The sequence below is a fragment of the Diceros bicornis genome, chromosome 2 (genome assembly GCF_020826845.1).
Source record: "Diceros bicornis minor isolate mBicDic1 chromosome 2, mDicBic1.mat.cur, whole genome shotgun sequence".
NCBI lineage: Eukaryota > Metazoa > Chordata > Mammalia > Perissodactyla > Rhinocerotidae > Diceros > Diceros bicornis.
In genome coordinates this window covers 5,108,075-5,132,796 of record NC_080741.1, presented here as the reverse complement: position 1 = coordinate 5,132,796, position 24,722 = coordinate 5,108,075, and the positions used below count along the sequence as shown (strand labels likewise).

At 37.1% G+C, this 24,722-nt stretch overlaps 2 protein-coding genes across 4 annotated transcripts in view; one reads left to right on the top strand and one right to left on the bottom strand.

Annotated features, from left to right (window-relative positions):
• Window positions 1-24,161, top strand: part of RNF13 (ring finger protein 13) — a 147,163-nt gene extending 123,002 nt beyond the window's left edge. For all 3 annotated transcript variants that reach the window (XM_058551073.1, XM_058551079.1, XM_058551088.1), the window contains 2 exons: window positions 22,397-22,477; window positions 22,751-24,161. In XM_058551073.1, the coding sequence (XP_058407056.1) occupies window positions 22,397-22,477; window positions 22,751-23,115 (446 nt within the window). In that variant the 3' untranslated portion in view covers window positions 23,116-24,161. The remainder of the gene's footprint in view (window positions 1-22,396; window positions 22,478-22,750) is intronic.
• On the bottom strand, window positions 6,179-7,347 carry LOC131411912 (anaphase-promoting complex subunit 13-like). Its single transcript, XM_058551099.1, has one exon. The coding sequence runs from the start codon at window positions 7,293-7,295 to the stop codon at window positions 7,071-7,073; it is 225 nt and encodes a 74-aa protein (XP_058407082.1). The 5' UTR covers window positions 7,296-7,347; the 3' UTR covers window positions 6,179-7,070.
• Window positions 24,162-24,722: the final 561 nt, after the last annotated feature.

Genomic DNA, 24,722 nt, shown 5'->3' with positions numbered 1-24,722 from the left:
AAATTGGTGTCAGGCCTCCAACTTTGTTCTTCTTTTTTAAGATTGTTTTGGCTATTTGGTATCTCTCCAGATCCCATATGAATTTTAGGATTTTTTTCTATTTCTGTAAAAAATATCTTTGGGATTTTGATGGAGATTGCATTGAATCTGTAGATTACTTTGGATAGTGTGGACACTTCAACAATATTAAGTCTTCCAATCCGTGAGCACAGGATATCTTTCCATTTATTTGTAACTTCTTTTATTTTTTTTAGCAGTGTTTTGTAGTTTTCAGTATACAAGTCTTTTACCTCCTTGGTTAAATTTATTCCTAAGTATTTTATGTTTTTTGATGCTATAATAAATGGGATTATTTTCTTAGTTTCCTTTTTGGATTGGTCATTGTTAGTGTATAGAAATGCAATTGATTTTTGATTTTGTATCCTGTAACTTTGTTGAATTTGTTTACTAATTATAACAGTTTTTCTTGGAAATCCGTATGGTTTTCTACATGTAAGATCAAGTCATCTGCAAACTGAGGTAATTTTTCTTCTTTCTTTCCAGTTTGTATTCCTTTTCTTTCTTTTCTTGTCTAATTCCTCTGGCTAGAACTTCCAGTTCTTTGTTGAATAGTTGTGGTGAGAGTGGGCATCCCTGGCCTATTTCTGATCTTAAGAGGAAAAGCTTTTAGTCTTTTCCTATTGCATATGATGTTAGCTGTGGGCTTTTCATATATGGTTTTTATTATGTTGAGGTAGTTCCTTCTATTCCTATTTGTTGAGTGTTTTTTTTTTGTCATAGAAGATTGTTAAATTTTGTCAAATGCTTTTTCTGCATTGATTGGGATAATCACATTTTCTGTCCTTCATTTTGTTAATATGGTGTATTACATTGATTGATTTTCATATGTTGGACCATCCTTGTATTCCATAAAATAAATCTCATTTGGTCATGGTGTATGATCCGTTTAATGTATCCGTTTAATTCCTTTCTTCTGTTAACTTTGGGTTTAGTTTGTTCTTCCTTTTCTAGTCTCCTTGAGGTGTTAGGTTAGGTTGTTGATTTGAAATCTTTCTTCTTTAAATATAAGCATTTACTGCTATAAACTTACCTTAGTACTGCTTTTGCTGTATCTCATAAGTTTTGGTATGTTGTGTTTTCATTGTCATTTGTCTCCATATATTTTCTAAATTTCTTTGTAGTTTCTTTTTTGACCCATTAGTTGTTTAAGAGTGGATTGATTATTTTGCACATATTTGTGGATTTTTCTGTTTCCCTTCTATTGGTTTCTAGTTTCTTTCCTTGTGTTGGAGAATGTACTCTGTATAATTTCAGTCTTCTTATATTTATTAATATTTGTTTTGTGGCCTAACATGTGGTCTACCTTGGAGAATGTTCCATGTTCTCTTAAAAAGAATATATATACTGCTGTTGCTGGGTGGAGTGTTCTGTATATGTCTGTTTGGTACAATTGGCCTGTGGTGTTTTTCATGTCCTTTTTCCTTATTGAACTTCTGTGTGGTTGTTCTATCCATATCTGAAAGTGGGGTATTAAAGTTTCCTACAACTATTATGTTGCTGTTTGTTTCTACCTTTAGTCTGTCAGTGTTTGCTTCATATATTTGAGTGCTCTAATGTTAGGTTGCATATATATTTATAGTTGTTATATCTTCCTGGTGAATTGACCTTTTATTATATAATGTCCTTATCTTGTGACAGTTTGTATCCTAAATTCTATTTTGTCTGCTATAAGTGTAGTCACCTCTGCTCTCTTTAGGCTCCCATTGGCATGGAATATTTTTTTCCACCCCTTCACTTCTACCCTATATGTCTCCTCAGATGTATAATGAATCTTTTGTAGAGAGTATATAGTTGGATCTTGTTTATCCATTCAGCTAATCTGTGTCTTTTAAATGGTGCATTTAATCCATATACATTTAAAGTAATTAAATGGGAAGGACTTAATATTGCCATTTTGTTAATTGTTTTCTGTCTGCCTTGTAGCTTCTTTGTATCTCTTCCCTTCTTTTGCTGTCTTCTTTTGTGTTTTGTTGCTTTTTTCCTTTAGCGACATGTTTTGATTTCCTTCTCATTTCCATTTGTATATATTCTATCAGTATTTTCCTGGTGGTTACCATTGCAATCACATAAAACATCTTAAAGTTATACAATCTATTTTAAGCAGATAACAACTCAGTCACATATAAAAACTGTAGTCTTTTACATCTCTGCCTCCCATTTTGTGTTATTGATTACACAAATTATTTTCTTATATTGCATACATCAATTAATATTGATTTATAATTATGTTTTATGCTTATAAAAAATTCTATACCAGATTTATTTGTGATTTTCTCACCTGAATTACAATATTATAAGATTCTATATTTGTCTGTATGTTTATTTTTACCAGGGAATATTATATATTCATATGGTTTTGTTTTGCTGTTTATTGTCCTTTCACTTTAATTTGTAAGACTCTTTGCAGCATTTCTTGTAGGGCAAGGCTACTGGTGATGAACTTGCATTTTTTTTTAATCTGGCAAAGTCTTGATTTCTCCTTTGTTTTCGGAAGAGATTTTTTACTGGATCTAGTCTTCTTGGTTGGCAGTTAGTTTCATTCAGTACTTCAAATATGTGATCTCACTTCCTACTATCCTGAAAGGTTTGTGCTGAGAAATCTGATAACCTAAAAAGAATTCCTTTGTATGTGACAAGTCGCTTTTCTCTTGACTTTCAAGATTCTCTGTATGTGACTTTTGACAGTTTGATTATGATGTGTCTTCATATAGGTCTCTCTAGACTTATCCTAGTTAGAGTTATTTGGGCTTCTTGAATTTGTAAGTCCATTTCTCCTAGATTGGGGAAATTTTTGGTGATTATTTCTGCAAATAGGTTCTCTGCCCCTTTCTCTTCCTTCTCCTCCTAGGATTCCCATAATGCATATGTTGTTCTACTTGATGGTGTCCCATAAGTCCCTTAGACTCTTTTTCATTTTTCTTCATCCTTTTATTTTTGCTCCCCTGCCTTGGTAATTTCAAAAGTTCTGTCTTCAGGTTCACTGATTCTTTCTTCTGCTTGGTCAAGTCTGTTGTTGAATCCCTCTTTTATATTTTTAATTCTGTTATTGTATTCTTCAGTTCCAGATTTTGTTTGGTTCTTCTTCATGGTTTCTCTTTGTTGATATTATTTTTTTCATGCATCATTTTCCTGATTTGTTTAGTTGTCCATCTGTGCTTTTAATTCATTGAGGATCTTTTTTTTTTTTTTTTTTGGTGAGGAAGATTAGCCCTGAGCTAGCATCTGTTGCCAGTCGTCGTCTTTTTGCTGAGCAGGATTGGCCCTGAGGTAACATCTGTGCCCATCTTCCTCTATTTTGTATCTGAAACGCCACCACAGCATAGCTTGATGAGCAGTGCCTCAGTCTGTGCCTGGGATCCAAACCCGCGAACCCTGGGCCACCAAAGTGAAGCGTGTGAACTTAACCACTACGCCACGGGGCTGGCCCCCATTGAGGATCCTCTTGATAGTACTTCTTAATTCTTTGTCTGACAATTCATATATTTTTGTTTCTTTAGGTTTGATTTCTGGAGATTTAATTTTTTCTTTTAAATATGTCATGGTTCCCTGTTTCTTTGTGTATCTTATTATTTGTTGTTGTGATTTGGGCATTTGAAGAGTCAGCCAACTCTCCCAGACTTTGCAGTCTGATTTCACACAGGGAGGCCTTTCTCCACTTAGCAGGGCTAAAGATTTGGAGATCTCTCAATCCTTTTCTAGGTATGCATCCTCTCTGGGCTTGTGCATGTAATCTTCTATTTGAAGAGGTTTGCTGGTTTCTATTCAGGAGCTCCCCCTGGTGTCTGTGTATGATATTGCAGCCTCTCTGGTGCTGTAGTAAATTGTGATACTGGAGCTCCACCTACTGTGTGTGTGGTACTGCAGAGTCTAGTGCGTGGTTGATCATCTTTGTTCTTAGAGATCCCCAACCTGGCACTCCATTCTTGTCATTACTTGGATACATCAAGACAGAAACCATTCCCTTAGGCAGCCCCTCTAAAATTCTGACATTTGACATATCTTCTAGAAGATAAGAGTTGGGGGTTTCCTCCCAAATGTGCTGCACCAGGGGAGAGGGGCATGAGAGAGTGCACAGTGTCATGAATTTTCTTACTGGGCTTTGATGCTGTTGGCTTCGCCCTGGCCTGGGTGCCCAAACCTTTTAACTGCTTTTTGGCTTTCTCACAGAGGCATTTGGTCTGTTTGTTGTTGTTGTCTTGTCTCCATGGAGGAAGGCAGATCTAGGGCTTCCTGTTCTGCCGTCTTGCTAGCCTCACTCCTCTACTTCACTTTTGAAGGATGATTTTGCAGGGCATAGAATTCTAGGTTGGTGGTTTTTCTCCCCTCAACACTTTAAATATTTCACTCCACTCTCTTCTTGCTTGCGTGGTTTCTGAAGAGAGTCAGATGTAATTCTTCTTTGTTCTTGTATAGGTAAGGTGTTGTTTTCCTCTGACTTCTTTGAAGATCATTTTTTTAATCTTTGATTTTCTGCAGTTTGAATATGATATGCCTAGTGTTTTTTTGCATTTACCCTGCTTGGTGTTCTCTGATCTTCCTGGATTTGTGGTTTGCTGTCTTACATTAATGTGAGGAAATTCTCCGTCATTATGCTTCAGTATTGCTTCTGTTCCTTTCTCTCTTTCTTCTCCTGTTATTAGCATTATGCATATGTTACATCTTTTTTTTTTTTAAGTTGTCCTACAGTTCTTAGGTATTCTGTTCTTTTTGTTTGTTTGTTTTCCCAGTGTTTTTCTTTTTTTGCTTTTCGATTTTGGAGGTTTCTATTGACATGTCCTCAAGCTCAGAGATTCTTTCCTCAGCTGTGTCCAGTCTACTAATGAGCCCATCATAGACATTTTTCATTTCTGTTAATATCTTTTATCTCTAGCATTTCTTTGTAATTCTTAGAATTTTCATCTCTCTGCTTGCATTATCTATCTGTCCTTTTTTTTTTTTTGGTGAGTAAGATGGGCCTGAGGTAACACCTGTTGCCAATCTTCTTCTTTTTGCTTCAGGAAGATTGTCCCTGAGCTAATATCTGTGCCCGTCTTCCTCTATTTGGTATGTGGGATGCCGCCACAGCATGGCTTGATGAGTTCCAAACCCATGAACCCAGGCTGCGCAAGTGGAGCGCACTGAACTTAACCACTATGCCACCGGACCAAACCCAATCTATCTGTTCTTGAATGTTGTCTACTTTACCTATTAGAGCTCTTAGCATATTAATCATAATTGCTTTAAATTCATGGTCTGATAATTCCAACATCCCTGCCGTATCTAAGTTTGGTTCTGATGCTTGCTCTGTCTTTTCAGTGTTTTTTGCCTTTTAATATCCCTTGTAATTTTTGGTTGAAAGCCAGACATGATGTTCTGAGTGAAAGGAATGCCAGTAAATAGACTGTTGGTGGTGAGGTAGTAAGGGGTGGTGATGGGATGGGAAGCATTCTGTAGTCCTATGATTATGTCTCCGTCTTTTAGTGAGCCTGTGGCTTTGGGCTGTGAACTTCACAAGTGCCTCTTGGTTTTTTCCTAGCCTTTGGTGAGACCTGATGGCTGGAGAGGTTGGAGTTGGGTGTTTCCCTTCCCCCACATAGAAGGCTAGAGCTGGCAGGAGTTGGGTATTTCTCTTCCTTCATGTCAGTTAGACTCAGATAAAAACCCTAGTAAGTTACCATCTGGTTAGGTAGTTTCTCTTGAGGGCAGGCTTGTTAAGAACAGAATGTTCTGGCATATTTCAAAATGGCTACTTTCCCCTCCCCTGCCAGAAGCCCAGTCATTCACTGTGAAAACCTGGTAGAGCTCCACATGGTAAAACACAAAAATGTGCAGGCTCCCCTTGTGCACACTGAGCCTTTGGAATTCATCAATTACAGTTCAGGTTTTCCTACTCTGATACTAGTTCCCATGGAAGTTTCTGCTCAGAGGGTTTCTGATCTGGTGAGGTGTGATTCTCTGATCTACCCGTTTGTATCTCCAATGCTGGGGGCAGCAGCTTGCCCTGTGAGTTCACTTCTCTGATGGATATAAGAATAATCGTTGATTTTTCAGTTTGCTTAGCTTCTTACTTGTTAGGACCGAGTGGCAACTTCTAAGCTCCTTACATGCTGGACCAGAAAACCTTCCCTAGGGTCCCCCCCCCCCCCAATTATTCAGTGTTTTCAGTTTTTCAATGAGGGATACAGAAGTATAAGGCAGGGCCTCTTCCCAGAGTTTATGATCTGGGCACAGAACAAGAAAGATGCCACTTAACAGAGGCAAACAATTCCAGGAGATCAATGTCCATGAATGGGTTCTGCAAAATACAAGTTCTTATACAAATGCTTAACTAAATCTGACTCCATGGTGTTTCAGTTACATCTGAAAGCGCTTTGAGAAAATAAGAAATGCTGTTACTAGATAAAACATCTAGCCAAAGATCCTTTCCAGAGGCACCAAAGGAAGTTGTAGGGGCAGCAGAGGTAACTGTCAGATAACTTTTTAATCTGTAAATGTATCCAAAGTTTGAAAATCCTACAGGGAATCTTAGGAGTCCCAGTAATCAGTAAACAGGCTATCTATACATCCATTACATCTACAGGCTTCACACACATCACTCAGAATCTTCTCAGAATAGGGGTATATGAGATGGTAATAATTCTCTTCACGTGTGGCTTCCTTTTTGCCTTTCCCTCTCATATTTTCAATCACCCGTGTCACAGGACACAGATAAGCAGTTGGCATGTGTTAAGCTCTGATAGTAAAGCAAAATCAGAGTTAAAGGCAAATGTTTAACTCATGATGTTCAGACACAAGCCAGTGAATGAAGACCTTTAGGTTCAGAGAGCCAAATATTCTGCACTCCTGAGAAATCTCAATCAGTTTCTCGCTCTGGTGAGTATCTTCACATTGCACTTTGCTGCCACAAACTAAGTGGGTGTACATTGTTGAGTGCTGATCTATTACTAAAAGATTTCAATTAGGAGACTGGAAGAAAACGTTCTGTATCTATGTATTTTTAAAAAATCTGTCCATGAAAAAGGAGCCAAGGGTCAGTTTGCTATGGGGGGAACGTTCTCATGGAGGTACTGTAAGGCTAAGTCTGTCCACTTCATTTCCTGTTCTTTAACAGACTCTGTGGTGCCTCCGTTGTCCTGTTCAGATTCAGGAAGCTCATTCAGTGGTATTGCAACATCCTCATAAGGCCGCTTGTCTTCTCGCCAAGCATCATCACTCAAATCCAAGATCCTTCCATCTCTCTGGACCTCACTGTCCATTCTCCGGCAGCTTTATCTTGTCAGATCGGTACCCGACCCAGACCGCACCGCTTCCGCCTTTCCTAGGGTTTTTAACTCTCAAACTTGTCCACGCTGAGCCCCCAGCAGTTTATCAGTTACAGTTTGTTTTTCTACCATGGTGCTGGTTCCCACAGCTTTTTCTCCTGGGCTTCTGCTCCAGTAACTTGTGATTCTCTGTGCCTGGCAGTCTGTCCAGTTTTGGGGGCAGCAGTTTTCTCTGTGATCTCAATCTTTTGACAGATCTAAGAAGAGTTGTTGATTTTCAGTTTTTTTCAGGTTTTTCCTTGTTGTGAGCACAGGAGTGACAACTTCCAAGCTCCTTACATGCCAGACCAGAAACTGGAAGTCTCCTTCCTGCCCTTCTGGTCTTACTGCTACGTCATACCACTTTGGTTCTGTGTGTGTGTCTCTAGATTGTTTACTTACCTAGGAGTGAAACTGCCAAGTCAGAAAGTATGTATACCGTCAAATTTACTGCACTGGTACCATATGGATCTCCAAAGTGTTTATACCAATTTACCATCCTACAAGAGGTATATGACAATTCCTGTTACTCTACACATTTCCAGGTCAATCCAGTATCCTTAGAAACTTTTAGGTCTGATCACATCCACCTGTCTTACATGAGGTCTTCATTTAGTATTTTAGTACCAACAAAATTACTCATTAATATTATTACTGATTTATACAGACTGCTTTTTAAAAATAGTTAAAAAAAAATGCTGCCCTTACATTAAATTATATAGTAAATTCCAGATTTAAATACTATTCGTGCATTCGGTAAATGTATACTGGGCACTTGCTGTGCTCTAGATACACTGTTCTGCCTAAACATTAGGGATGCAATAGGGAATGTAAATCAAGAAGGAACTGTCATATTTCTACTTTTTTATAAAATTTACCAAAATATCTCACACTGGGTTTCTTTAATATTGAATTAATAGAGATAGTTTAGAAAACATTTTGACTTAATGCAGCTTTTGTAAATTCCTACTACATAAATTGAGATAAGCCTCATGTTTTTAAATTATTTGTTATTAGTCTATATCTTGCAGATATTATTCTTTGCATAGGTTGTATTATTTTAATTTCTAAGAAACCTTCACACCTAGCATGGCACTTAGTCGGAAGTCGAATATTTGCTCATTGCCCCAAATTATAGTTAAATCACAAACCATTTAAATTCAGTTACACTGGCCCTAAAAATATTACTTAAACTTACCAGCAGCAGTCAGAGTTCCAAATCTTTGCTAATATACCCTGTATTGTATCCATTGACAGTAGATAGTTTTTAATTTGCACAAATGATTCGACAGTATAAAACTTTGTTCTCAGCATGACTATGATTATTCCATTGTAAATCAAATTATGAGAAATCTAGAACCAATCACTGAATGGATGGATTTCTTCTTAGAAGTGGCAGGCTAAACATATTCTGATAGTTGTTACTGTCTGTGAAAAAGTCCTACTTTTTTGTCATAATTATGAAAAGGATAAAATCAAAATGCTTTCCACATGAACATAGCATTGGAGACCATTTTAATTTTTTAAAAAAGTTATTCTTTGCCAAAAACCTTAAACATGAAATTTTTTTTCTTGGTCCAGATGCTTAGGGCTACACAGCCTGAGACTATGAAAAGCCTGTCAGGTTCACTGCTGTCAAAGGATAAACACTAGTGTTGAAAACAGATGTTCTTTATGCCTTTCAAGTTTAAGGACTGAAGTAATCTAGTTTATCAGAAAGAAATTCCACCCACTTTTTCTTGCTTGTGGGAACTTATCTTACCAAGAATTCTGGATCCAACTGCAATATACGATTGTACAGGTTGTACATTGCACAACTTAGGGAGCTTATCATTCATTCTTCATCAGAGATTTTTATATTTATGATAAAATTATTTTTTGGCAGATAGCAATAAAGTGTCTTGAGGAAGTGTTGCTTTTCTCCTAATTTGCATCAAGTTGCCATTGAGCCGGTAGAATTTCTGGTCTGAACACAGAATGATTGATGAAGCTCCCCAGCTATCTTAAAAAACAATCATCTATGCAATCACCCAAATCCAGAATGCAGACAAATTTACAGGACAAATGATACAGTTTCTTTAAGAAATAAGGCATACAAAGGAGGCAGGGCTGTTTTAGATTCAGAGAGATTTATAAGTCATCAGCCAGATGCAATGTTTGGATCCTGCTTGGATCTTAGTTTAAATAAATCATCTGTAAAAAGACAGTTTTGAGACAATTGAGGAAACTTGAATATGCCTTGGGTATTGAATGATATTAAAAAATTACTGTTCATTTTGTTAGGTGTGAGAATAGTATTGTGATTATGTTTTTTAAAGTCCTCATCTTTTAGAGATACATACTAAAGTATGTGTTGGTAAAATGATATGTCTCAGTATTTGCTTGAAAATACTTCAGGAAAAAAAGTAGAGGAAGATAGTTGTAACAAGAATAGCAGAAGAAATTTGGTGATGGTACATGAGTTGGTATAATGATTCATCATTATACTTTGGTGTATGTTTGAAAGTTTCTCTAAAAAAAAAAAGGAGCAAAAAACAAAGAAACCACCTACTCTCACTGGATCTTATGTCCAAAGGGAAGTTCAGTAGAAGTCAGTGAGGAATGTTAATTATGTTACCTCTTTTCCCTGCAGGAATCATTCCATTTTAGGAATTATAGAGAGCTCCAAAACTCCACTGGAATCATAAGTCATTTCCTTTCCTATAGCTGGTTCGTAGGTTTCCTTCTACCACAGATGAACTTCAGCAGTTTATATCAAAGCTATATTAATTGTAGGGGTGGGGGTATGTAAGTAATGTAAGTAGTTCTTATGAACACCATAGCAATGAGGAAGTTAGCAGTTAATTTTTTAGAAAGTCACCAAAATGGTGCAGTGGAAAGTGTATAAGATTTGGAACCAAAGATCTGGTTCTGTTCATGATGAGATGTGTGACCTTGAGCAAACCACTTAACCTGCCTTCCTGATAATACCTGCCCTAAGTACCTCACTAAGATGTGAGGAGAAAATAATGCAAAACCAGGACTTTTCAAATACAAAGTATTATAGACCAAAACTAAGCAAGTCTAGTATCCTTCTAGCCATAGAATCTTTGAAATCTCATAGGCCAGGTTAGATATTCAGGATATCTTCTGAAGAAAAAGAAATCTGAAGTTGTTACACATGACTTGTCTCCTTTGTGTCCTACTGGATGGGTATTCCTCTCAGTTACTCAGAATTAATTTTTTTTCTAAATGTAAAATTACATTTGTTTTGTACTCTGTGTTGTGGGAAATGTTTTCACATATATTGCCTCATTTGGCTTCTTTATCCAAGATCTATTTTATGACTTTTTATTTAAAGATGTTTTTCCCCAAAATGGTGTTATATCAGCAAATTTTCATAGGCTGATCATCCTTTGTGATTTATTTTAGTAATTTAACAAATCTTTATTAACTAGTACCATGTTGGCCACACTTTGAAAGAAGGAATGAAGCATTTATTAAGTTAGTTACAGTTTCTGCCCTCAAAAAAAGAAAGTATGTTGTGGTCCGGAGATTCTCAACCATTTTCTGCTTTCTGCTTCCACAGAATTTACATAGGCAACCCACTGCCATCAGTAGCTGCTCTTCTCGTGTGCCATGTTTCTCGATCCTGGGTGTTTGTGGCTTGGGTGGACACTCAGGAGCACTGCTGTAGTCAGTCATCAGTATTTTCAGTCCTCTTCTTCTGTAAAGCAGGACTCTCCTTGCCTGCCATTTATCCTTTGGTTCGCTGCTTGCTTATAATACTAGCAAACATTTGAGAGCTTTCTGCATGCTACGCACAGACCTATGGTTTTATATCAGATTGTTTTCTCCTTATCCCTGCCTCCTGCTGGTGACCTGTTTCCTGAAGACTTCCATACTTTCATCTCCCACCTAGAGCTTTATCCTAAGCTCCAGTCCCACATATCCAGTTAACTAATGGACATCTCTGCCTGGATAATCTATACACTCTTCAAATTTAATATGTCCAACACTGTTCTTCCTTTTGCATTTAGTCAACATACATTTGACCAGCCACTGTGCTTGGTGTTGGAGATAGGAACTCACTGTCCATAATTACATACAGCAAGAGAACTTCTATGGTTAATTCTGAGAATCATATATATGTAATAGTCAAGCTTACACTTTAGCATGGCATAAGGACCTTATGGTCTGACCCCGGCTTACACCCCAGCCTTATCCTCTGTTCTCTTCCTTTCATCCTACATTCTAGCCTAAAGAGCTACTTCCTGTGCCACCACATACCTCTTTGAGTTTCTTTGGCTTTTATTTCCTTTCTCTGCTTTATTTACCTTGAAGTCCCAATTCATCCTTTAAGCCCTGGTTTAGTACAGTTCATGGTGCCTAGCAGGCACTTAAGCTCTGTTTGCCAAATAAATGTCAATGTATGTCTGTTATTATAATGGATATTTTAGAAAACTTACAAAGAAGAAATGTGACCCCCCCCCCGCCCCCATTCTCAAGGAATTTCCAACCCAGTGGCGATAGGGCAAATGTAACGTATATATATTTCCACAGAAGGTATGACTTTCCATTGCAGTACTGTATTTCTTACATTACAATAAAGTGTGTGGTCCAGTGAGGAAGAGTATACACTCTGTCTTTGCAGAGAGATTACATTGACACACTGTAGTCTAAATCAGCTGCACATGTTGTTCAGGGTATACTTAGTCTTGAGCAGTAGTTACACATTATTTCAGGATTAAAATATACTCACAAAACACCAACCATCTCTTTAATATTTAGAATTAACTTACCAATTCTTAGTTTAAAAAAATTACCAGCTTGTAAACAGTTGATTTGCTCTCATTCCCTCTCCTGCTCCTTTTACATGTTGTATCTTAATAATGTCAAATCACACACTTAAGATTATATACATCATCTTTGATTCAGCACCCCCCTCCTTTTATTACTTACGTCTAGTCCCCAGATCCAATGAGTTTTTCCTTCAAAATGATTATTGGATCTGATCATTTCTCTCCATTCTTGTTGTCACTCTATCATGCAAGCCTGCCTCAGTTTATTTACTTGAATTTTGGGAGTGCCAAACAGTAAGTCAGCCTTCCTGTGCCTAGGGTTACCTCTACATCCCAGGCCCAGGTCCCTTCAGCACACTGATGAAGAGTTTTTGAGATGTTGTTTTCAGACGTCAAGCATTCCTCTGCTTGAAAGGTTTCAGTTGGCCTCTGCTGCCTCAGCAATCACGTCAGAGTCCTCATCTTGGTATTCAAAACGTTTCATCATTTGGCTCCACCATATTCATCCAGCCTTACTTTCCACTGCCCCTTATTGCTAACCTTGCATAACTTTGATTTTGCCATGTTTATTTCTTCTTTGCAAATGCTTTTCAACTGTTTACTCTCCCTATAGTGTCTTTTCCTCTTGAGTTTTTCTAAATCCAATTTATCTTTAAGGCCTGACCCTAGTACCTCTCTAAGAACTCTTCTCCACTGTCTCCTGGTACAATGAGCTCTTCTTTCTTGGATATATGCTGATTATCAGTAGACACCAGTATCTATTATTGCCACTGTGCAAACATTATATTCCTTATAGTGCTTTGTTGTATATTGTCTTTTGTTGTCTTTAGAGCTGGCTGGCATATTCAACATTGAATTAGGATGGTAAAATCTGAGGCCAGTTTTCTACATCAGTCAGGATCTATATAGACTTTATCTACATTGTATTAAAATATTTAGCTTTTTGTAGTTATACCTGTGATTAGGTCTTCCAATTAGCAGCTGGAGGCAGAAATCAGGATTTCCTGGGAATAACCTGTGTAGTTATTCATACATTCCTTCAATAAATATTTACTGAGTACTTTTACTGTGTGCCAGGTGCTGTGAAGGTGCTAGGGAAAGAGCAGTAAATAAAACAAACAACTCCTGCCTTTGTGGAGCTTAGTGGGGGCAAACAGACAAATAAGAAATGAAGTCACATAGCAATAAGTGCAATGAAGGACCACAAATGATGAGTGATGGGGGAGGCGCGGGATGCTATTTTAGATAAAACAGGGAAGACCTCTCTGAGAAGGAGACTTCGAACAGAGATCTAAATGAAGTGAGAGAAGAAACAGTGGGGGAAGGCGGGAAGGGGAAGGGAGAACTCTGCAGGCAGAGGAACAGCAATACAGCGGCCTTGAGGCAACAGTGTGTTTGAAATATTCAGGGAACAGTAAAGGGAGCACGTGGCTAGAATGTAGTGGTCTAGAGGGAGAGTGGTTAGAGATGAGACCAGAGAGGTAGGCGGGGAGCCAGATCATGCATGGTAAGGACTTGTGATTTAATGTGTGATGGTAAAACTTGGATGGGTTTTGAGAAGAATAACATGCTCAGATGATTGTGGAAAAGGATCCCTCACACAGGTGAATGGAGAAGAGACAAGGGGTTGACAGTGAAGCAGGGAGTCCACGTGGCAGGTTCCAGGTGAGAGGGAGATGCTTCGTTGTTAACCATCCATCACGAAATGAACAAATGCTTTGTGGCACTTGTTAGTCTGCATATGTTTATGGGAGCCTGCTATGTACCAGGCACTGTACTAAACACTAGGGATATAATGGTGAGTAAAAGACATAGTCCATCTCCTCATAAAGCTAAGAATCTTTAACCAGAGTTCAGTCCAACCAAGGCTAGTTGATATTTGTTCTGTGTTGAACTATTCCAAGGGAAAACTGTTCTGAATTTACTCTTAAAAGGGGAATATTTCTCAGTTCCTTTCAAGGTGTACTTTTTGTAATGGCCACAAAGCAGTAAAACAATGAGGTTCCAAGTTGGCTAGGAGTTACTGTCATGGCTATGGCTCCTAGGAGGTCAGCATTCCTGAGTTACTTGAGGATGAACTAGTTTATTATTTCATATCCAGGTCTGCACTGTAGCTTGGAGATGGACTGACGGGGACTGAGAGAGCTGGTGCTGTAGGCTAGTTTGTGTCGTGGCACTCTTGACCTTTATCACTTGCCTGTAGCTGTGACTGCTACAGAGAGCCGTGCCTTCAGTCCACTAACTTCTAACTGAAGCAGTGTAATTTATACCAAATGAGTTAACTGGGATTAAATTGGATTGGGATGGGCACTGCACCCAATAAAATTTTGATAATTTTCCATTTTAGATCTTAGAGCAGCACAATTAGAAAAGTACTGTTACAACGAGTTTGTAGATAAAGAAAATCCAGACACTGATAAACAGTAATGGACACCTGAAATTACACAATGTTGTATACCATCATGATCTCAATAAAATTACTGGGGAAAAAAAAGAAAGCGAGACTTAGAAAGGTCAAGTAAATTACCTGAGGGCGCATAGCTAGTAAAGGCACGTGGCAGGGCTGCAAATCAAATTCTTGACTCCAGACACTGTACTTGTAAATACTACCCTATCCCATCTTTCCTCTTCAGGCCCTACGATTTCAAAATAAAATAAACTGCCTCCTGGCTTTAATCTTTCCCATTCCCCTTCTCTCATCCTCTTCCATGCCCACCTGCACTTACCCTCCTCCTCAAATCACTATGTCAAAGAGAAGGCACATTTTTGAGAGCAAACTAATTTCCTAAAGGTTGAAGTCTACGAGCAGTATATGAGAATATTCATTTCATTATATTCTACATTAACAAGGTAAATTACCTATTTATATTTCTATTTTGTAACCTGTCTTGTCCTTTGCTCACATTTCTATTGGGATATTAGTGTTTTCTTATCAATTCGTATGCACTTTTTAGAAGGAAGTTTTATGTATGATTTTTTATAGTCACCTTTGCTACACTGAGAGTTGTAATAAATATTAGCCCAATCTAGTCAACAGGAAGAAGTCATCTAGAAGTAATTCTGCTTTATGCAAAAATATTGTAGGCCCAGTGCCTCTTCCACTTTAAACCTCAAGTGTATCTGAGGGCTGCTTAAGGTTTATGTTTAATTTCCTTTATACAAGGAAAAGAAAAATAATTACTAGATTAGAACACACAAGTATCTAAGGACGTACATGAATTTGAGTTTGTTGAAGCTGGCTCTGGAAGGGTGTTGTACACCTCATTCCCTAGTGGCCTGAAAAGGAATAATGAAACCTTTAGTACTCAATCCAAGGAAATGCTTTTTAAGTACTTGAGTCGGGCACAATGTGTACCATTCTACAATCTCTTCAACTTTTGATTTTTCACTTCAGGATAATGACAGATCTTTAAATCTATTTGCTCCTCTATTCAGAAAGATCTTGGGTGCAATTGTAGTTTATCTGTGTAATGCAGCCAAGTTAGAACCAATACAGAGTAATACAGAATGGGTGTTCAGAATCTGGGAAAAGTTAAGTTTAAAGAAAATTATCCAAAATGGAATTCTACCAAAGCTGGTATCAATGCCTAAACTTGGATTTTTAAGTTTGTTAATATGGATTTATTTATGTGGATTTATTGCCTTAAAGGCAATCATTTTTATTCTTACTGACAGTTAATGAAGTAATTGACTAACATACTTCCAAAATAAAAGTTGCCAACATAATGCTCTTTCCTTCAGTGGAGTCAGTTGAGTGTTTCCTTATTGTGCATGCATTATCATTTCATCATCAGACTACATAAGAAATGTTTGGCCCTTAATTAAAGTTGAAGAATATAGCTGCTATTTTGTAGCATCCTGAAAGGTTTATAAAAATAGGAAACCATGGGAGATAGGAATAAAACATGATCTTCATTCCTTCTCCATTGTGTGGCAATCTGAAGAAAAAAAGAGTGCTCTGCCTTATGAATTGAAAACATTTTAATTTCTAATACGTGGCTGCCTAAGAGTATTTCTTAACCTCTTACCCTTTTTACACTGTGAATCAAAAGTGATTATTTAAATGTGAAATTCTGAGTACATGTGCTAGAAGACAATACAACGTAATGGTTAACACCATGCATGGACTTTGGAGTCTGACAGACCTGGATGAAATTCTGGATCACCCATTTATTGGCTATCCGACCTTGAGCAAGTTCCTTAACCTCTTCATACATCCCTTCATGTGTAAATGTGACTAATAATACCTACTTCATAAGGTGGGTGGGGGAGTTTAAATCGGTATATGAAAAATGCTTATAATAGTGCCAAGCACATAGCAACAGCTCAACAAATGATAGCAATTATTATTACAAAACAATCTCTTAAATAAAAACCATAAATGAAATATTAGTGTCATCAAAATCCAGTCATTAAACATTTCTTTTAGGGTGAAAAAAGAGAAGATTGTCAAAATCATGAAGCAGCTTAAAAATATGTAACTTTATAAATACTACACCTGAAATTTCTTTCCAGTAACCATAAGTTTAAGCTAGTTGTAGTTTTGTTTTAGAATGTTTTGGTTATCATGAGATTTGGCATCTAAAGTAAAAGAAAGGTTTATTTGTTATGCATGTTCTAGTGTACTCTAATGGTTTGGACAAAGTATGCATAGATGTTAGAAAAAAATCCCAATTTAACAGTTGCAGTTTTCTTACAGTTGCAGAGCAACCATCAGATGAGTGAAAACATGAAGAGAAGTGTCGAACACTTCTGTGGTACCTATCACTCCAGTGAGTCATAGCAGCAAACCATGCAAGTCTCGACTCTTGTAGGCTTAGAATGTAGTGGAAATGTTAATGTTAATGTTAGGGGAATCTGTAACATTTTGGAGATAGTTGCCAATGAACCAAAAAGAATTTGGAGTTGGGAAATTTTCCATAGGCATAGCCTGTCATCAAACCCACAGAAACCAGAAACTTGAGGCCCTCGCATAGTAGACTATGTGTACAGGTTATAACATCAGCACTCACACACGTTGACCATACTTTGGGGACATGATCGTCTTAACTCTTCCTAACTCTTTTATTGATCTTCACCTTTGCAGCTCTATCAGAAGTGTTTGTGCTGATTAATACTTAAATGATTTAAATACTGACTTAACCATTTCTAGTACATGTAAAATAATAAGGTTTTAGTTGTTTTCTTCTAAAGCAGTAATGAAGCATTTTCTTGCTTCATTACTCATTATTGTCCTCAAAAATAGCTCAATTGAAATTGTGGTTTCCTGTGTCATTTCAATTAATGTATTTCTCCAAGTCCGTAACCATAAGGACTGGTTACCACACACCATGTTTCACAGCAGATGAAAAGTCCTTACGTTTTCACTTAACAGTCCCTCTACTAGGCATTGAAGCCGTCTCTGTGGGAGTGTCTCCCCCACGCCATCAATATGTGAAGGAGCCAGATCCCTGAGATATGAATGATAAAAAGTGGGTTTCATATTTGAAATTTTAAGTTACCAAGCATTCTTCTTTTATAGTTTAATCATTGTGATTTTCCATGGAAAGAAGGAGAAGGATTTTATTTCAGAGATTAGAAAAAAGCAATATCACATTTTATAGCATTTACATAAAAATGGAGCAATACTTAATTTTTGTAATTTTTTATTTCTTTATCTGTTAAAACATGCTTAATTTTTATAACTACATTTAACTGCCTTTACTCTAAGCTTAAAAGTAAATATTAGTTCCTTTGCTCAGGGCTTAAAAATAACAAGGAAGAATTCTCAAGCAAGTCTGGCTTTAAAAATATTTTATCCTGTTGTCTTTTGTTCAGATTTCTTGGGAATTGGTATGGAAGAGGGGAGAACAGAAGATAAGAATCATTTATTTTTATTTGCTAGAAAGAGCTGCCATCATTTTCTTTACTGGCAAAGTGGGGAGTAAGAGGCAGGGCACTTTCTCTAGGAGAACAGTCATTTTTGCTTTGAATCTCCTGAATCCAATGCTCCATTTTCCGTGGGCAGATTATTTAAAACGTGTGTGTTAAGTCATTCTTACTGTGAAACTTGTGTGTGTTTAGCCCTGAAGGTTCACTCTTTTATCTTTTACTTTCAGGAAACCCATTCTGGTTGACTTAAGGCCTGGACTGCTTTGTTATAAAATTGAACAATTAAGCTCTGCATCAATGTGTTTGTACTATGACTAGATTATTTAAAACTAGCTCATTTTTGAGTCATCTCTAGAAATGATGATTCCTCTTTGTATACCTAATTTTATGTCCCAATGTTTTTGTTACAACATGGCTAAATGCAGGTCCCCACTTAACTCTCATATTAGTTTATTCAAGACTGAAAGGCCAGTGTGATTGAAGCATGAGTGAAGCGGGGTGGACTGGTGTGAGATGAGATGGGGAGTGGGAGGCAGGGGTCAGATCATATACAGCCATATGAAGGCCATGATAAGGAGCTCAGATTTTATTCTAAGTGAGATGGAGAACCATTTAAATGGGATTGACATGATATGATTGACGTTTTTAAAAAACCACCCTGGCTGCTCTGGAGAAAAGCCACATGGGGCTTGGTGACAGATTGAATGTAGGCTCTCAGGGAAAGCGGCATCAAGGAGATGCCCAGGAATCAGTTCATGCCACTGTAATGGCTGCCTTAAGTCTTTGTGTGATTCCCCTTCTGATGGGTCATTGCCCTTGTACCTGATGACCCAAGGTTTGGGGGAGAAACTAGGGAGGAACAGGTTTAGAGGGGACAACCCAAGTTCTGACTACCTACATATTATAACACTCCCAGACTGATGTGACTTTAAAAGTGCCTTCATTAAATTTTTCTGAAACATTATTCAAATAACAGTAATGCCAAAAACATTCCAGACAGAAGCGTTTCCATATTGTTTCACATAATAGACATGAGTCTCACCCCTCTCACAACTTCTGAACATCTGTCTACTAGTGAATTAGCAGTCTTTGATAAAGCCTGGAGAGGTTTTATATCAGGGTTTCTCAACCTCAGCACTACTGACATTTTAGATGAGATAATTCTTTCTTCGAGGGGCTGTCCAGAGCATTGCAGGTTCAGCAGCATCCCTGGCCCACCAGATGCCAGCAGCACCAACTCCCAGTTGTGAAAACCAAAAATGTCTGTAGGTGTCACCAAATGTCCCTGGGAGGCAATAATGTCCCCAGTTAAGAACCAGTTTTTACTAAGCAACAAAACTTTTTAGCATGGTGCAGAGGTAACAAAACTGACACTGTTATAGCCCTTTTATCTTATGCTACCTGAACCAGTGGACAGATTGGTTATTTTTAAAAATCTGATAAAGTTGTGAATCATAAAAAAATATGTAAATACATTAAATTTATCTTCTGGTTAAAAATAAATATAAATCAACTCAACATGTTTTGATGTTGCACCATGGTCTTGAATATGAATCCACTGACTGGATTTGCAAGTTGTTGTGGTACATGATGCATTTTCTACCATTTGTAGTTTCGGTATTTTAAAATGGGACAAAAATTGGATTATGCTCTCATTCTTGCTTTTTATTGATACATAAGTTTGTCCGATCTTTTCGATTTCTCACCCATACCTCATTTAATCACATTTTGGCTAGAGAGCGGTTAGAGAGGGGTTAGAGAAGCAACTAGCTTTTATTAAATGCTCCTAATACAGTCAACCTAGCTTTCAATAAAACCAGAAGTCTTTTACACTCACAGTTCTGGGCTGCTGAATATTTAATTAAATTACATAATTATTCTAAGTACAACAAACAGGTTCAACGATCAGTGCCGTGAACTCTTTGTAAGCAAGAGTTCATGTGATGGGACAGAAGCACATGGGGGTATTAGAGAGCAGCCCCCTAGCCTCAGCCTTCAGTGCACCATGTCATAAGCCAGTATCAGGCCAGTGTTAACAGGTGGACATTGGTGAAGAGGTGCTATATGCACCAGACACTGTGTAGTACTCTACTTTGATTATCTCTTTTAATCCACAACAATCCTAAGACATAGATACGTTATTATTTTTGTTTTGTCTTTGAGAATACTGAAACATAGAAGTGTCTTGCACAAGGTTACATAGCTAAGAAATAAGATGATTAGGATAAGAAACCCAAGCATTCTAACATGTGTTTTACCATTTCATCACAAGTCCAAGGCCATGGGGGTTAATTCTCTAGAGAGCAGTAGGCTCCAGTCTGGTCCATGATCACAAATGACACCTCTGAATCTTGACCTGTCATCTTCAAAGTAAAGTGCTGTGGCTAGAAAATATGGGAGCTCAATATAAATTCATCACTTGCAACAATTCAAAGGATTGATAGGAAAGCAGAGTGACCCTGAAGCATCAATTCCATACATTCAGGGCTAACCCAACTACCACCTGTATTCATTTCCTGTTGCTGAGGTAACAGACTACCACAAAGTTGGGTAAAACAACACTTTTATTATATTACAGTTTTGTAGGTTAGAAGTCCGACAGTGGTCTCACTGGGCTAAAATCAAGATGTTGGCAGGGCTGTGTTCTTTTCTGGAAGCTCTAAGGAGGAATCCATTTCCTTGCCTTTTCCGGCTTCTAGAGGCCACGATATTCTTTGGTTTAGGACCCTCCTGCTCTCCTTCAAAGCCCATAAGATTGCATGTCTCTAACCATTCATCCAGTCACATCTCCCTCTGACTCTGAATTCTTCTGCCTCCCTCTTGCACGATTACATTGGGCCCCTAGATAGTGCAGGATGACCTCCCTACCTTAGGACAATGAGGCTTAGAGCCTTGGCACAGCTTTGGACGAGTCTGTTCCTGTTCAATTATATTAACAGTATGTTTTTAATAGGCATTTTCTCAGTCATAAGACTGAAAGTTTGATTTGTATGAGAAATTGGTCATGATTGAATTGCTTATTAAAACTGTCCTCAAAGTCCATGTAAATAGATCAACTGTGTAATTACAAATTATAGATATATTGGAGTCCTTCTGTCTTTTAATAGTTTGAGATGCATATAATCAGTCTCACCAAATTCCACACACAAGGTTTTAATAGAACCATGGCCTCTAATAGAATCTTGTATTTATTAGAGAATGTATTTGATGGGTGATACTATAGTAACCAAATTTAAGATACTGAACAAAAATTAGTAATCTTCATTAAAGCTTTCTATTTAGAACTCCTCCTCAATGTGCTATTTTAAATGACTAAAGGCTATTAAAGAGATTGTTTGGATAGAACTATCATTCCCTTCTCCATGTGTCGTGTTCGTCCAGCCTGTCTATCCAGACAATGGCTTTATTTCTGACACGCCTCCTAGGTTGTTACCCTGTGTGTGGGATAGGCAATGAATTTAACTGTCTTTTGTTCCCTGATATTTTTGTAAGTTTTTACCTAACATATACATTCAATGGAAAACACTAAATTGAAAGCAGTCACAATGGTCACTGCCACTACAGAAAAAGCCACTACTGACTCAGCTTAAAAAGCTGCTGTAAGACTGACAGTTCCCTTAAAAACTTATACTATCCTTGACTTCCAAAAAGAGCTATGAATTAATGAACTTTCGTGATTATAAAGGTGGTAAGTTCAACAATAAGAAATTAAAAGGGCAGTGATATTAATAATAAACACCATTTAGTGAATCCCTCTGTGCCTGGCCCTTCGCTCACACTCTCATTCCATCCTCACAACCCGGCGAGGTAGACAGAACCTCTCTACAGATAAAAGAACTGGATGTCAGAGGCTAAGTAACCTGCCAGTTGCCACGGAACTACTAAATGTTGGAATGGAGATTTGAAGCTCAGTGTGTCTTCATTCCAAATGTTTTTATTCACTAATATATTTAAATAATTTTGAGTGTCTTCTAACATGTTTCCGTTTTTACTTACAAAATGACCCAGACTTGAAGACATCTATATAGTGAAATTTTGTTGTTTTTTGGCATAAAATATTTCAAAACTAGCATTTGAATAGTTACATAAAACACCAATGGAATTAGGATAGTTTTTATAAAAATCTTTTGCAAAGGTAATGAAGGTAAACAAATCTGACATCCATTTTTAATTTCTTATTTTAGGTAAAAGGTTAACTATTTAAATTAAAACTTCAGGTGCCTGAACTTGAACTTGAAACAGCTCTCTGATGTGACAGAAAACAAACAAAAGGTTATCATTTAAAAACAGATAAATCAAAAGGCATTTAAAATAATGGAGAAAGACCCAACTTGAAAAGTTTGAAAAGTTAAGAATACCTCTCCACCTCTTTTAATTAATTTTATGTGCTGTTTTCTGTCACAGGAGATGAGTATGACGTATGTGCCATTTGTTTGGATGAGTATGAAGACGGAGACAAGCTCAGAATCCTTCCCTGTTCCCATGGTATGAATAATTACATCCTTTTTTGAATTTACACAGAGAGTAATTTCTATTTAGGTTCAGTATTAGAGGGGAAGACAGAAACTAGTTCTTAGCACACCGTAAGCCAGGCCCTGTGCTAATTAGTAGTCTCATCAAAGGATGGAAGAGTAGTGATGAAAATGTACACTTTTCTTCTTTTGTCCCTACATGATGCATATAGATCAGAAGAACAGATTGAAAATAACGTTCTCAACCACAGTTACTACCTAAAAGATGTATATTTTGCTTCAACAGCTTATCACTGCAAGTGTGTAGACCCTTGGCTAACTAAAACCAAAAAAACCTGTCCAGTCTGCAAGCAAAAAGTTGTTCCTTCTCAAGGCGATTCAGACTCCGACACAGACAGTAGTCAAGAAGAAAACGAAGTGTCAGAACACACCCCTTTACTCAGACCTTTGGCTTCTGTCAGCACCCAGTCATTTGGGGCTTTGTCGGAATCCCGCTCACAACAGAACATGACAGAATCTTCAGACTATGAGGAAGATGACAATGAAGATACCGACAGCAGTGATGCAGAAAACGAAATTAATGAACACAGTGTTGTGGTCCAGCTGCAGCCTAATGGTGAACGGGATTACAACATAGCAAATACTGTTTAACCTTCAGAGAGTGATGGGTTATTTCCCTTTAAATGTTTATTTAGGTCTATAATTTGATTTTTTTTGCTCCCTTCAGAGATTTCTGTAGAAATAACTTATTTTTTAGTATTCTACAGTTTAATCAGATTACTGAAACAGGTTTTTCTGATCTGGTATTTATCTGCAGGAGTGTACTTCATTTCACTAATAACTAATAATAGACTGGTGCTGTAACTCAAGCATCACATCAGCTTTTCTTTTGGAATGAAATATGGCCAAAACAATACATAAAAATTCCTCAGTATAGCTTGCAATTAAGACCTAGATCACAGTATGCAAACATTTCATCTTTTACACACAAGATCAGTGCTGTGGCCACAGAGCATGAGCTAAGCCAACTCCCACCTCCATGAAGTTACCTAGGGTTGTTGAGTTGGAATATGTATGCTCTGGTATTTCCCCAAACTGCTATCATTAGTGCGAGGCCACAAGGTAATTTAGCACTTTTCCTCCTATCGGCACCACAAAGAAACTCAAAGCTATCTTTTTCCTTTCTGGTCCCAAGTAGTCTTATCCTGGTAGGAAAGGTCTGTACTAGTACAGATTTCAAGTTTTTTTTTTAAAGATTTTTAATACTATAGTGTTATGTATGAATTTGATTCATCAGCTAAAGTAATGTCTCTGGACTTTACTTACTGAATTTCAGTATCCTTAAGGGTTTTGTGTTTTTGTGATCAAAGCAAAAAAAATGCTGTATAAAAATACCAAACTTCAGCAACTGTTAATACTCAGATCATATACCTCTTAATAAAGAGCATCTTATGTTAGCCCTGCTAAACTATGTACAAAGAAAATTGTTCAAGTATTGGATTTGAAAATAATTGCTTATGTTTAACAGAACTAATGATGTATTTAAACAGTGTATTATGAAAAGCTAAATTATATTATACATCACTGTAACTATGTAGAAAATATAGACTTATGTATAATCAAAATACTAAGAATTTTTATAAGGCCTTGTGTGAAGGGAGTTCGAATGTTAATAAACACATTTTCCACTTTAAGAACTGGCAAATATTTGTTCTACTGTAGTATTACCCACATTAGCCTTCTTTATATGTGGTACTATAAAGTGTAATGAGTAAAGTAGTTTAATCAGGTAAACACACATCACTTTAGAATTTTATACAAGGTAACTGCTCACAAGCAATTAGGTAATCCCCAAAAAGTTAAAACTGCAGCCAAAACCAGTCCAATAGTGTACATTATGGTACTCTTGTAATTATGGTACATCAAAGGAAAAAAATGCTATGTAAAAATACCAGACTTATACAGTAGACTACTATACAGCCTTCAAAGGATAAAGTATCTAGATATATCTGTACTGACATGGGAAATTGTTAGTGAACAAAAGCATATTAGAATAATAAGTACACTAGGTAGATGAGCCTTTTGTTGTAGAAAGAAAAAATTTAATAGATTTTAAAAGAAATGTAACATATTAGGGGAAATTTCACTTTCTGAATTGCTTTCTAAAAAAAATTCTTATAATCAACCAAAAAAATAGGTATTTCCACTGGGGAACAAAAGGTTGAATTCCATATCTACTGATACCACCTCATAAACTA

Bases quoted from the DNA above. Each gene is read 5' to 3' on its own strand.
- LOC131411912 (XM_058551099.1), bottom strand. From the start codon at position 7,295: ATGGACAGTGAGGTCCAGAGAGATGGAAGGATCTTGGATTTGAGTGAT.